Source organism: Stegodyphus dumicola, chromosome 7 (genome assembly GCF_044657685.1).
Source record: "Stegodyphus dumicola isolate Sdum_Otavi_A_Nest chromosome 7, ASM4465768v1".
NCBI classification, from domain to species: Eukaryota; Metazoa; Arthropoda; class Arachnida; order Araneae; family Eresidae; genus Stegodyphus; species Stegodyphus dumicola.
The window spans coordinates 120667754-120681752 of NC_140774.1; the positions used below are offsets into that span (position 1 = coordinate 120667754).

Sequence of the window (13999 nt, forward strand, 5' to 3'; positions counted from 1 at the left end):
AATTTCTTTTAGAATAGGCACCACTTAATGTGATCACGTTTGTCCACAGCTATTTTGATAACATTAAACGATAACAGCAGTCCTTCTAATCGGCAACAGATTTAACCAATTTAATATATATTTAAGTAGAAATACATAAATACTTATTTTTACAGCAGGTTTAACTTTTAAAAAAAACACGTTAGTATTATGCAGAAGTTTGTTTATGAATTGCGTCTAATGCTTCTAAAAATTAATTGACCAATGGCCTACTCCTAAAATTAATACTCAGATGGTATTCCTTATATCAGCATTTATAAGAAATTCATCAATTTCATCATTACAGTCTTCGAAAAGTTTATTACACGATGTACTCAGATTTGTTTCAGATGTCTTCTGTCAGAAGAGAGACCATATCTGATCATTCTCGAAATCAACAGAGTTATTAAAAATCTGAGCCTAACTAAATAAACGGTTGCTTTTTTTTTTTTTTTTTTTTCTTTTTGCCTAATTTTAATTGGTTGAGTAAAGTAAAAACCAAGCAGTTTGATATAAACCCTTATTAGGTGACATTTTTCAGTCATTCGGAAATTTTTAAAATTTATTTAGAGAATTTATTTCCGTTTGAAAAATTCATTCTACAACATTTTAATAACACTAACCAACTTGTTGATCACAACAAGCAATGTAATTTGTCATGTGTTTGTACACAAACAGGCGGGGCATCAGCTCAATAAAAGTATCCAAATGATAACAAAATCAATAAATGGTATCAACACTAACCAACTTGTTGATCACAACAAGCAATGTAATTTGTCATGTGTTTGTACACAAACAGGTGGGGCATCAGCTCAATAAAAGTATCCAAATGATAACAAAATCAATAAATGGTATCTACTGTATCTTACAAATACAAAGGCTACCATGTTTAGATGAAAGCTAACAAGCTCAGAGTTATAAAAAATGAACCTTCTGGCTATCAGAACACCAAAACGTCCATTCTTTATGGTTGTGATAAACTTGTTAGCCCTTTTCTAATTATTAATGCCATTAAACTCTTAAAATATGTGAAAGTAAAAAAGCAAAAATGAGCAAAATAGGTTTATTACTCATCAGGCACTGATACAAAAGAAACATTGCAGTGCTACAATGGAAGTAAAAGATGATAAATACAACAAGAAATGATCAATGAATAACATTTAAATAAAGAAATGAATATATAAAGGCAACAGAATAAGGCACATTACAAACTCCTGGAGAACAAATCAATAACTCTTCTGTTCTAAAAGTTATTATTGCATACAAACAACAATGAAAATGTTCATTAAAAGACATCTGGACTTCAGATATATATATATTAAAAAAAAAAAAAAAAAAAAAAGTCAACCAAAATAATAGTGATAACAAAATAAAAATAGTGATTCAAAACCCTCTTTCTAAATTTCAAATCTTACACACAGTGCAATGTTAGACATTAAAAATGGATGTGACCCACATAATATAGCAATAACAGAACTTCATTTCATTAAAACATATATAAATAATTCAGTCAATACAATTCCTTCCATTTTGAGAGTTGTTAAATCCTCACATAGCCAAAAATATTTTTTCAAAGGAAGAATGCATTTTCCAGAGAATAATATTCATTTTATAAGACGAACCATTATATAAAAAAAATTTAAGGAAAATTTAATCATATATCTCTTAGGCTAGTGGCAGGGGGGAAGGGGATAGGTATAGGACATACATTTTAACCCTTTAACTTCCAGTGGTCCTACACTGAAATCTTTTATTCAAAATTCTACAGAATGTAAGCTAGTGGTTTTCTTGTGCAGCCATATACACAAGTAGGTAGCATAGGATGCCATCTTTTGGCACATAGCCGAAATTTCAGGATAAAATGCAGCGTATATGCATTTTCTTGGAGTGATACCACAAAAAACAAGGCTTGAGTACCATAGCCCTGTTTTGAGCTACTTTTTTCTGTACCTTTTTGTGCAGTAAAATTTTAATGCTGCTTGTGCAATGGATGGTAAGTTATTTACTCAATGTTAGTGACTTCATATATTTTGGCATTTTGTTGATGTGACAACAACAAATTTGTACTCGTTCTCTACAAGGAGTGCAGGTAAACACTTACGATTGAAAAATTTTCAAATTTCTGTAATGAGAGGATTTACAGCCACTACAAAAAAGTGAAAAACATGGACCAAAAAAAAATGAAGACATCAACATATGTACCAGAAAATACAGACTTTTGTGTCCCATCTAAGATTTGCCAACAAGAAGAAACATATATGCCAATATATGGACATCTTTGCGATAAGATTTAGGCAGTACGAAAGCTGAACCCCATCGCACAAAATGGTAATGCATAGTTTACAAGGTTGGACTCTGCCTGAACAATTAAAAAAAAAAAAAAACTGTTTTCTACAGTATAATAAAAAATAATTCAAGCTATACAATCCTAGTGGTTTAAAAAAAAAAAAAAAAACAGTAAAAATTTTGTTCTTTATATTATTTGTTACCAATATGTTATTCATATAACAAGCAAGTAAACATTTATACTAAATACATTTTTGGGAAAAGCCAATAGCTTGTCTCACCTTTTTGAAAATTTTTGTCCCTTTAAACAGTGTCTTCATTTATCATGAAGCAAAAGGTATAAGTGGTAATCTCAATGATAAAATAATGAAAGATTTCAAACTTGTGCATAAAATCATTATGGAAGATTAGATATAGTGTATTTTTTGTGATCTTCTACACCAAACACTAGCTGTTCACAATGCATAGTCAGTATCACTTTCAACAGGGAAAAATTTTAGAATAGACTGTTAAAAATTTAACAAGGATTTGTTTTTCAGTTAAAAAGTTATTAATTATCATTTCTTCCATAAGTGCTATGATAAACAAACAGTGAATGTTAAGAGTGATGAATTTGAAACAATGTGAGAAAACAAATTCATGTAAAGCGCATGGAACATCAGGCATCTAAGGTCCTGTTAAACATAATATTCCATTGTATCATTGATATCTTATTCAAAGTAAACATGGTAAAAGAACTTGCTTCCACATTCTCCTCTATTAATCAGACTTTCTAGTTTAAAAGTTGACCAGTTAAGAAAACACTCTTAAAGAGGCAATATTTATGAGACTATAACCCTATGGGTGCAATTTTACAGAATGCTACAAAACAATCCACCAACAAATGAATTCAAAAATGTTTCAAAAAATATATGAGCACTTGGGCATAATGGCAGAATAGTTCATTTAACATGGCCATATTCAAAAGTTATTTCATTAAATGTCATAACTTTTTTAAGTTACTATGCATTTTGATTCAGATCCTTTTCAGTATTAATAACCAGCACACTACAATTTTCCTGAAGTAGTAACACTATCTAAAATAAGACTGTCTACCTCCCCAAAAAATCTGATTCTTATGCACCAACGGAATTTCCTAAGCATATGCAGTATCTTATTAATCTGTGAAGAAACAAAAACAGGTGAGGCAAATGTGTTAATTATAGAAAAAGAGATATTGTTCATATATTTTACAAATTATACAGAAAGACAAGAAAAATATGAAATTATCACAAAATTACTAACTTACATTTTTTATGAAGAAGGTTAAATATAAATCTAAAATCTTTAATAGAGACATATTTTTATAGATACTGTTTTTTCCCTCATATATTTGTATTTCGAAGGATTTAAATAATTCCTCGTAGATTTTTTGGAAGTTCATTAACTAACTGATGATTTCATAATACAAAGAGACAAAAATTATACTTAATCAGTATACAAAAAACATAAGATACAGGTTTTCAATAAAAGATTGCCAGTCAACAGAAGGCTGCCTGTAAAAAGGATAAGAATGTGGTTGTGGGTATGTAAATGAACAGCTTCTAGATATGATTTATTTCAGAGTAACTGACTGCAGAATATATTGAATATTCAGAATCAGAATTTGAATCATATCAGAATTTGACATTTTACAATTTGATAATCCATACATACTGAAAATATCTAATGTATTTGACGAAAATTATAATATATAAACAGGCCCAAAAAATCAATAGACACAGATAAATGTTTTATACACATATAATAAAACAAAAGTATGTGAGATCACTAACACAATCTGCATCATCTGTATAGAAAAGAAAGGGAATGCTGAAATTCCATTCTAATGCATACTATGCCACACTATATTATTGTATTTACACTCACACAAAAAACTGTTGACTAAGTCAACTTTTCCATACACAATACATACATATATATGTAATATAATTATTTGTGTTTAATAAACACAGCTACAAATACAAGATACACTTATCAGTGCGGTACAAACCTTTCTCTTAGCTATTACAATAGCAGCACATCACATACAAGATTCAAGAGTAGACTGCCAGTATTAAATATAAAAGACAAAAGAATACTTAAAAAAAGAAAGCTTGCCTAAAAAACATTTTTATTTATCAGGCTACTATATACAATCAACTCCCAATCGGGCATAAATTAGCATTATCTTAGAAAGTTAAATTTTGTTACAGAATGAAGGAAAACTATTATCGCAAACTAACAGTGTAAAATAAAACTATCTTCAGAAAGGAAAAGAAAAAATGTATGGGATGACAGCAGTAATAATCGATGATATGGTAATTTTTTATTTAAAATAGTGTATAATTTAATTGTATATAATCTTGATTTTATAAACACTACACTACAAAAAACAAAAAGTTCTAGCAAACTTTTTTTTTATTCAATTTTGTATTCAATGACACTTTTCAAGTTCTTTTGTAAATATTGTTCTATTATGCCATTTGTAACTTCTTCATTTCTAATGACAGTTATTCTTCCTTGTTTTATTACATATTTGATTTGCGCAACTATATAGACTTATTCTCCAGATTAAACTGCCTGAATTTTTTTAATTAACAATTATATGGGTTAATACACTTCTTAATATTTTTCCAACTGTTCTCATATTATCCGCAATTTTGGGTTAACCATATATATCATCTGGATTACTCCCATTAATCAGGAATTCATTTTACTTAAATAACATTCTATGTCAGCCATTACAGCTATTACTTGATAAATTAAAGTATTTATATACATAAATAATACCTTAAACAGTCAAAACATTGTTATTCATAATAATTATTAAAATTGAATCATAAAAAAAGGCTTAAATTTGCCCTTTAAAAATATCATTTTTGATATCATTTAACTATGAAACTTAAATGTTCAGTAGATAGTAAAAATCAGCCCATAATACTTTTATTACAAATTAACATACTGCTATATACTCAGCTGAGGGAATGTTTGGATGACAAATTTTTGGAAGACATAACTCCAGAAATTTAGTTACATTATCAGCCAATGTGTTAATAAAGCAGTCTAGGTCATATTATTTTCTGCTAATTTTTGCAAAACATTATGCAAAACCCGACAGTCAAAAACTAAAGTTTCTGTTCTTCTTATAAAGTTTCTGTTCTTCTGCATGTACTTCTTATATCAGAGATTTTAATTTTATGATATATTAATATAAATCTCTTAGTAATTAATCTGAAACACTACACCAAAGAATTAACTAATACATTTTGTATTTTAAAGAGATTTTTCAATAGTTCATTCAGTAATGGGAAGAAATTATTTCATTAAACTTTAACTTTGAAATCACATTAGGTGATTCACGATGATTTAAGAAACCTGAAGATAGTGTACATGTTTTATCAAATTTTAAATTTCATGTACACTTTCACTGTAAACAGTAAATGAAATCCTCACATGCTATTACAGCATTCTTAATATCTGATATTCAAACCAAAATTATTCAAATTAAAAAGAAAAAAAATTGTTGATGACAACAAATTATTAAATGAAAAAAGTTGGAAAATCCAGTATGTATATTAAAAATAATAGCTTCTGAGAATTTTAGAAAATAGAATAAAAACATCATCAAAAAGATGCAAATAATAAAGATTATTCTCTGCAAATGATGTAAAAAACTATGGTAAAGTCAAATCCTTTTATAAAATAATTATATGTTATACATTACTTCTGCTTTTTGGTAGTACATTACTCACGGCTAATTTTTGTTAACTATCTGCTTTTATATAATTTATAAAATTTGAGTTTCAATAGTTTCAAACTCTGTCTGCAAGAGCTTTTCTTTAAAATAAATTACAAAATCATAACCATGGTCCACCAGCGGCCGAGCGGTAAAAGCCGCTGAACACTGGTAGTTCGATCCGGGGTTCGAGTCCTGCCAAACAGGCTGGCTGCATGTGCGTTTTTGTGGTTTTCCCCATGTGTAACATGGATACGAGCCAGTTTCCTTAAAAAGACCTCCACAGGACTTCCCTCCCTTTCCATGTAGTGCCTAAGGGCGGGAGCACGTAAAACGCAAAAAAAAAAAAAAAAAAAAAGAAAGAAAGAAACATTGTAAATGTTCATTAAAAAATTATCTTACCATTAATAAATTTTTCAGCATCTCAAAGTGTTATTGTTTAAAATTTGCAATAAAATTCACAAACAGACACTGTTCTCAATGTGATATGTTAGATCTTCCATATAAAAATGTGCTACTCAGTTTTATTGAATCTTTCACAAAATCATTCTATCTGTATTTCTTAAAATTTTTTAAACAGTTCTTTTTTTATACCAGGAAACATCATAAATACAGTGAGTTTCTAACATTCTATAATAGATCAATTCAAAAATTCTAATTTTACTTATTGCATGCATTATTTTCTGCATCAAAAAAATATCAAATGGGTGAAAATGCTTAATTTTGTAGTAACATATATTTCAAACCTCTATGAATATACATATAATCTTAATTATTTGTTCAAACAATTAAATATTTACATAATTTTCTGTTGACCATGAAAGCTGGCAGCAGAAGTTCCAAGGAGCAGATCATTTGTTATTTAATTAGATAATCACAGATCGCTTTTTATTTAATTACATTATCAACAGATTTAACTTCTGAATATAGCATATAAAGATCTTAAAAAAGTATGAGCTCTGAGATTTTCTGACAAATAAATTCATTACATCAAGTGTTAATCATTTTGGCAATAAAAAATTTCTAATAGTGTTTAAACAGCCACAAAATTATTACAACCTTTATGAAATCAACCCTACATAAATTCACTTAAACATGAATCTAAATCATGTCCTGCAGTTAAATGTTATCCTTTACAGCACCATTTAGATGAACCCTTACAGACTAATATTTGAATACGCACATCAATATAAAAAATTTTACTGCTACCTAGCCTATACACACACACACACACACACACACACACACACAAAAAAAAAAAAAAAAAAAAAAATTAATGATTTTTTTCAAAATGCAAGAGAAAATTTTTAAATAACAGTTTACTTGTATATTTTAGAACTAAACTACATTACTGATAATCACAGGTACATAAAATTGAAGGGAAGATTTTTGTTTCTTGTGATGTCGTGCTCCTTCATTACTTGCCCCAAATCACACTCTTTGGCGACAATTTTTATTTGTCAAAAGTGATCTACAGAATACACTATTTTTAAACACAGTACCCATTTTTTAACAGTTTGATATTTTTCTATTTATACTGTTTTACATTTCAAAAATGAAATGCAGCAGCTTTTATACTTAATGAGTTGAATTGTAGTTTGATTTTAAGTAATTTGCATAATATTTATGCTTTAAAGATTTAGCCGGCAATCTCAAACTTCACATGAGAAGTTCTGCCTTCCTTTTAGAGGGTAAAGGAGACAAGAGGAGTATTCAAAATGGTTTTTCGTGTATATATTTCAGGGTTTATTGATTAACAATCAAACACAAATATTTTTAACTTGCACAGAATCGAATTTTTACAACTACCATTTCTGACACAGTTTCACTCTTAAAAATTACAAACAAGAGAAACCAATTACAGTGTTAAAAAAAAAGTGATAAAAAGAACTTGTCAAATCCATGCTGAAAAAACATATTTTATGTCCAATAACCATACAGAACATCATTTTAGTATCACACATTAAATTAATTTATCAGCCATTAATGATAAAAAATGAAAATCAAGTCCACTCTGAAAACAGAAGCTGTTAATCGTTATTTCTGTATTCATCCTTATTAGAATTATTTTGAGCATCACGCAACTTACTCAATAAAGGATCAGTCTCAGGCAATGAATATGTCAAGGTAATTTTCTGGTAATAATCAGGTATCACTTTAAGATTAGAAATAATGGTTTCTAAATAATGAGTAGTTGTGACAGGCAATGGTAAATCTTTCTGAACAGTCTCAAAAAACACATGGAATGGAAAAGATGATGGTGGGTAGGAGACATAACATTCAAGTCTTGATGATGAAATTTCATACTTGTTGGTCAGTTGCTCCTAAAAATAAATTAATTAATTAATGAAAGACTTTTACCCAGTTTAAAGTACATTTTATACACAATTCATAATCAAAATGAAACCAACCAATAATTCAAAGAGACAATGCATTTTTAAGTGATCTCATCACTTTGCATATGTATGAGAATGGGAAATCTAATATAGTCTGTGATGTCAAAATGCAGATTATTTCAGGCTAATCACATTACTAAAAGTAATGCATTCATATAGTAAAAAATTTTTAAAGGTATCGTACATAAAATAAATATAATAGCATTCTAAAATTCCAGATTAACTGAGGTCACAGCCTATCTGTACATTAAAAAAACTAGAGTAACTGCACTGCCTTTTTGTACAGACCAAATACATTATTTACTGAAACACAAGTAATAGAGTTTAATTATTTTCTTTATCAAATTTTGTTTACAATTAAAGTACAAAAATTTGCAAACTAACATTTTCAAATTACAGTCATGCCTCAGAGGCAATCAGTACAGATATAAATTGTTGCCAAATGATAAAACTCTATATTTACTGCTAATTAATTAAAATTCAACTTGAAATAAGAATTTCCATTTTGAAAAACTGCATTTGTTCCAGCATTCCTTTTTGAACATGGGTAAAGTGACCACATTTTCATTGAGACAAATAGAATGAATTTAGAATTCTAATTTATTTATGAAAGCAGACCAATAATTCAAAAAAATATATATTATTGTATATATTTATATACTTGTCTATAATTATACAGAACTACATTTATTATTAACTATTGGTAATTATAAAAATATTTGTAAAAAACAATAATTTGAATATTATTTTTTTAATTAATTTAATATTTTATTTAAAAAAATTATAATTTTCTTTCACAGTTATATTTTTTATCCGAGTGAATACTTTGCAATAGATTCGGATCATTTATTAAAATGTCATGAAATTTCTTACACGAATTGGTCAAATTATATTTTAGGCTTAGTACAGATTTTACAGTTTTAATGTTCAACTGCGTTTTTTTCAATTGTCCATATTTTATTGATACTAGAAAAACACGTTCTGTTACTGCATTTGTTCCTGGAAGGGAGACCGCGTGTTCTACAATTTTCAAAATATTTTTATAAGGAATATTATTCAGTTTTTAAAGTGAAGGAATAACTCCGTTCTTTTTTTTTTTTTTTTTTTTTTTTGTTTGTTTGTTTGTTTGTTTGTTTGTTTCCACATTTGCAGACAAGCAACATTTAATTTTTTCATCAGTAACGTATCTTTTTACCAATACACCTCATCAAAAAGATAATTTTTGCAAATATTATTTTTTGGAAAATGGTTACAAATATATTAAAAAGATTCCACATATTCCCTTAAAATCTCCTTTTTTAATGTCACACAATGAAAGTTTTTAATATCCTTGAATTGAACTATCCATTCTTCAAGATATTCCAAGCAGTTATTATAAAAATTTCTGACTTCTTTCAGAAAATCAGGTCATTTCATGGCACCTTGTTCTTCCATCCCAGTGATGTCCTTTCAAATAACTAATGGAACGTAATTGTTATCAATTCTTTCTCGAAATTTTGTTTTTAAATTATTGATTTCATTTGACACTTCCGTATTTGAAATTTTGTCCCCTTCAATAATTTTCACAGCATTGTGAAATAATGTAGCTTGGATGTGGATGAACTGAAGCCAAATTTGTGATGTGTCATTTCTAAAAAAGAACTGCAATATTCTTGGCCTTCTTGGACCTTGTGATAAAAAGTATGATTTTAATGGTTCGTATATTTTAAAAATATTTTCTACAGCTGGTAAAAGAGCTAGCCATCATGTTTTGCTGTAACCAATAATTCTTTTATATTTGGTTTCTGCGCTTTCACAAAAATCCTTCAAACTTTCAACACGTACAGTATATATATAAAATTACGAATAAAAGTTTTTAATAATATTTCCAACATCCACTGGAAGTAAGTCAGATGCTGTTTGAATAGAATTGTGCAGAATGTGGGCTGCATAACCTACTCAAATAATTTTTTTGTTCAAACGTTCGTTTAAGTTTTGTAAAAACGTTATTGATGCCTCTTCTAGCTTTTCCACCAAAATTTTTGTTAGTGGCAATAATTTTATTGTTCAATGGGCAATAATTTTATTGTTCAAATTATTCTTTTTTTAAATAATACTTATGAAGCTTCACTTGGCAATGAAACAAAATCTAATATTCAGATTTTAATTCCTGTTTCTAGATAAAAAATTCTAACATTTGTGGGAAATAATTTTAAATCTTTGTGGTTGGAAGCATCATAATATATGGATACAAATATGCATTTATCTACTTCTTTCTACAATTGTGAAAACGAATATGGTGCAAAACCATTACAAATAATTGCTTCAGTTTTTGTCCTTGCATGTGCAAATTTTTTGTCGTACAATGTTTTGATCATTTGCGAAGTACAACCAAATGATCTGAAACTTTGATTGTGGTTTATGGTGCGTAAAGAAAATAGCCCTTCAAGCTAATGCTGGCTGTTCCTCCGTTAACAATACATATTCCTTGACGAGACATAATGACAATGATCGAACACCACCGAGTAAATCTAACTCGTTACATCGCCTAATTTAGTTTACTCTGCATGCATTTTATGTGTTTTTCTCTCTATATTTACTATAATAATTAATAATTAATAGGTAATATATTTTTACAGTACATTTAAAATAAGAAATGCAGATGTTTTCTTGGGTATAGTTAGTTTGGTTGCATACTTTTTTTTCATTACAAATGGCCTTGTAACTAGACATAACAGAGCAGATATGGTTGCTAACATTCTATGCATATGTGCCAACAAGAAACACGGATTGGCACATTGGCCTGGCATACCAGAAAATTTTCTCATTCACACCCGGCTGTCACACATTTGTGCCAGTGTCCTGGAATGTTTTAAAGACCACTAGATAGCATCCTGTGTCCATTACTTTTGAACTAAATATAGTTTTAGGATCCTGGCCTTTAATTTATTCACACTCTACATAACACTGGTATCAGCTGTTGCAGGGAAGGAAATGTAAACAGATAGAGCTTGTCTCTTTAACTTGCCTCCTAATATAAACCTTCGTATTTCTGATATCATTTCGAATCCTTTTTTTATTCTTTCTTTTGCTACTATGTAGGGTCTTTTAGGGTTACTATGTGAGGTTCTATTTCACTTGGCATTGCTTGTATTGCTCATATTACATACTTCTCTTTTTATTACTTCTCTTTTTATTTCGGAAAGCCTTGACTTCAGTTTATTATGGGGAGCAAGCGTTACAAATGAATGATATACTCGTATTGTAAATGAGCCAATTAGAGTCAGAAATGAGAGTGATGATTCATTTTCTAAAGAATTATTAGAAAGCAATATTTCTAGTGATTTTGTCAGAATCTGAACTTACTAAGTGTCTGCCTTCCATTTTGTGTGAAAGATTTTGTTAATTTTTTGTATATTTTTATTAATTTAAAAGGTTACTAATGTATTTTATCTATTAAAATTTTGGACTAATTTGAACAGACATTCTGAAAATTATTTCTCAAAGTAAACAAATTTTTATACATATTTTCAACTAAAGTAGAGGAAAAAGATTTATTAAAAACTAATTTTATCATATATCATAGCTTAAGTAATAATCTAAAATAGCACCAAAAATTATGATACTTTTGTGTAAATACACAGTACTAAATAAACTTTTTGTGTATATGCGATTTTTTCTTTCTAAAATTAGGCTTATGGACACAAAACCTCTGTCCTGTGAGACAATGCCTTTCAACTCCCATCCATCCCAAGGGAAAGTCTTAAACGAACGTGTGTCATCTCAAAAGGGTTAAACTATTTGACATTTGCATCCTTTGATTCTAATTTTACTAGCATATGTATCAAATTAAAAATAGCAGTTAGTCCTTTTATTCTGAATTTTTTAAATCGGCAGTTCAATCAGCAAAATATATTCTTTGGAATCTCAGAGTAAATTCAACTGAATAAGATCACCATTAGTAACTTTTCATGATGAATCGAAAGAAACTTGTTAACATAAATGTTATTCATTTGTAACTCTACTGCTCTGCCAGTTGCACACAAACCTCCATCGCTTGCTGTAATTTTTGTGTCAACTGAAAAACCATATCAGTCATTGTTCTTTTTGAACGATTTTTATACTATTTCTGAGCAGGGTCCATCAAACGACATTCATTGATGTCAGCTTGACTTAACCTGATGACACCCTGATGCTTCTGATACCATCAGAAATGTTATAATTTCTCCAGAAATTTCTATAATGCCCTTTTTCCTATAGATGCCTTGATTATTTTAAAAAATATGCATATGTCCAAACTTATCTTTACATACCCAAAAATAAAAATATTTTATGAAATATTCAATTAATGTCACCCATTTTTGAAGGCAATATTTGGAAGACAAGCATTAGCATTATGTAATTAAAAGATTTTTGACACATAGTTGCTATGCTATGCAATCTGGAATTTCAGAAATCTGGAATTGCTGCAAACAGACTTGGACAAGTTTGTATACACATACACACAAAGAAAAAAAATTGGCTTCTCAGTAATCAATATCAGATAACACTTTTTCTTGTTACAAGAAGTCTGCTACTTGGCAATTATGTTCAGAGTGTGGTGATAGTGATAGCAGATCATCTAGCACCCACGGTGGCTGAAAGTGAAACTATGTTTGCCCACGCCACCCCCAAACTTATCATGAAGCCAAGTACTCAATATTAATTTCTATTTTCTCATCTTTCTCAAGATACTGAGTAATTCGTTCTAGATTTACTTATGAAACAGATCTTACTAATCCTTATACAAAGCTCAAAACTGAGTTAATAAACAGATCAGGAGATTCTTCTCAGCAAGAAATTTGCCAATTATTATGTGGAGAGCAATTAGACTCTGAAACACCTTTTGATTTGCTTAGGAACATAAAATGTCGAGCAGAGTCCTTAAATGTTCCTGATAACTTAATGTTAGAATTATGTCTTCAGTGTTTGCCTTTGACCATTCAGTCTGCTTTCGCAGTGGTTTCTGGTTTAACTTTTGATAAAACTGCAGAAATTGCTGACAGAATCTTAGAAGTAAATTCAACTCCAGGGACGTGTGCCATTTCTTGCACAGTTGATCAGTCCTTTGAGGATAAATTATTTAAAGACATAGAAAAATTAAACAAATGTATTGGTCGTATTTCCCTTTCTCATGGTTGTTAGCAAAATCACAGAGATTCCAATAAAGAAATGAGCAGTTCCAAAAGGTGAGATTATTCTATTTGCTGGTATCATAGGTGTTTTGGAAAAAATCGTAGAGAAGACAAATGTACCAAACCTTGTTCATGGCAGGGAAACAAAACCAGCAAAGAATACAGGCAAGTTATTCTTTGCTTCAAATTTCACGTTGCCTGTTCATTCATGACCAAACTTTTCATTCTTGGTCATTACAGTCTCTAACATCTCCAGTGTTCTGGCAAACAATTCACAAAATCTAAATTCTTACAAACTATAATAGCTACAAACTATATTGGTGCTTGATCTTACAAACAAATGTCTCAAAGATTTAAAAACGCAGTTCCAAACTGTGAGCTGAGGGGGA

General features: G+C 29.2%; 1 protein-coding gene across 1 annotated transcript in view; it reads right to left on the reverse strand.

The window, feature by feature from the left end:
- Positions 1–1067: 1067 nt before the first annotated feature.
- LOC118188497 (m7GpppX diphosphatase-like) overlaps positions 1068–13999 on the reverse strand; it is a 59284-nt gene continuing 46352 nt past the window's right edge. Inside the window, exon 4 of the mRNA XM_085820763.1 lies at positions 1068–8385. Coding sequence (XP_085676889.1) covers positions 8092–8385 — 294 coding nt within the window. The 3' untranslated portion in view covers positions 1068–8091. The remainder of the gene's footprint in view (positions 8386–13999) is intronic.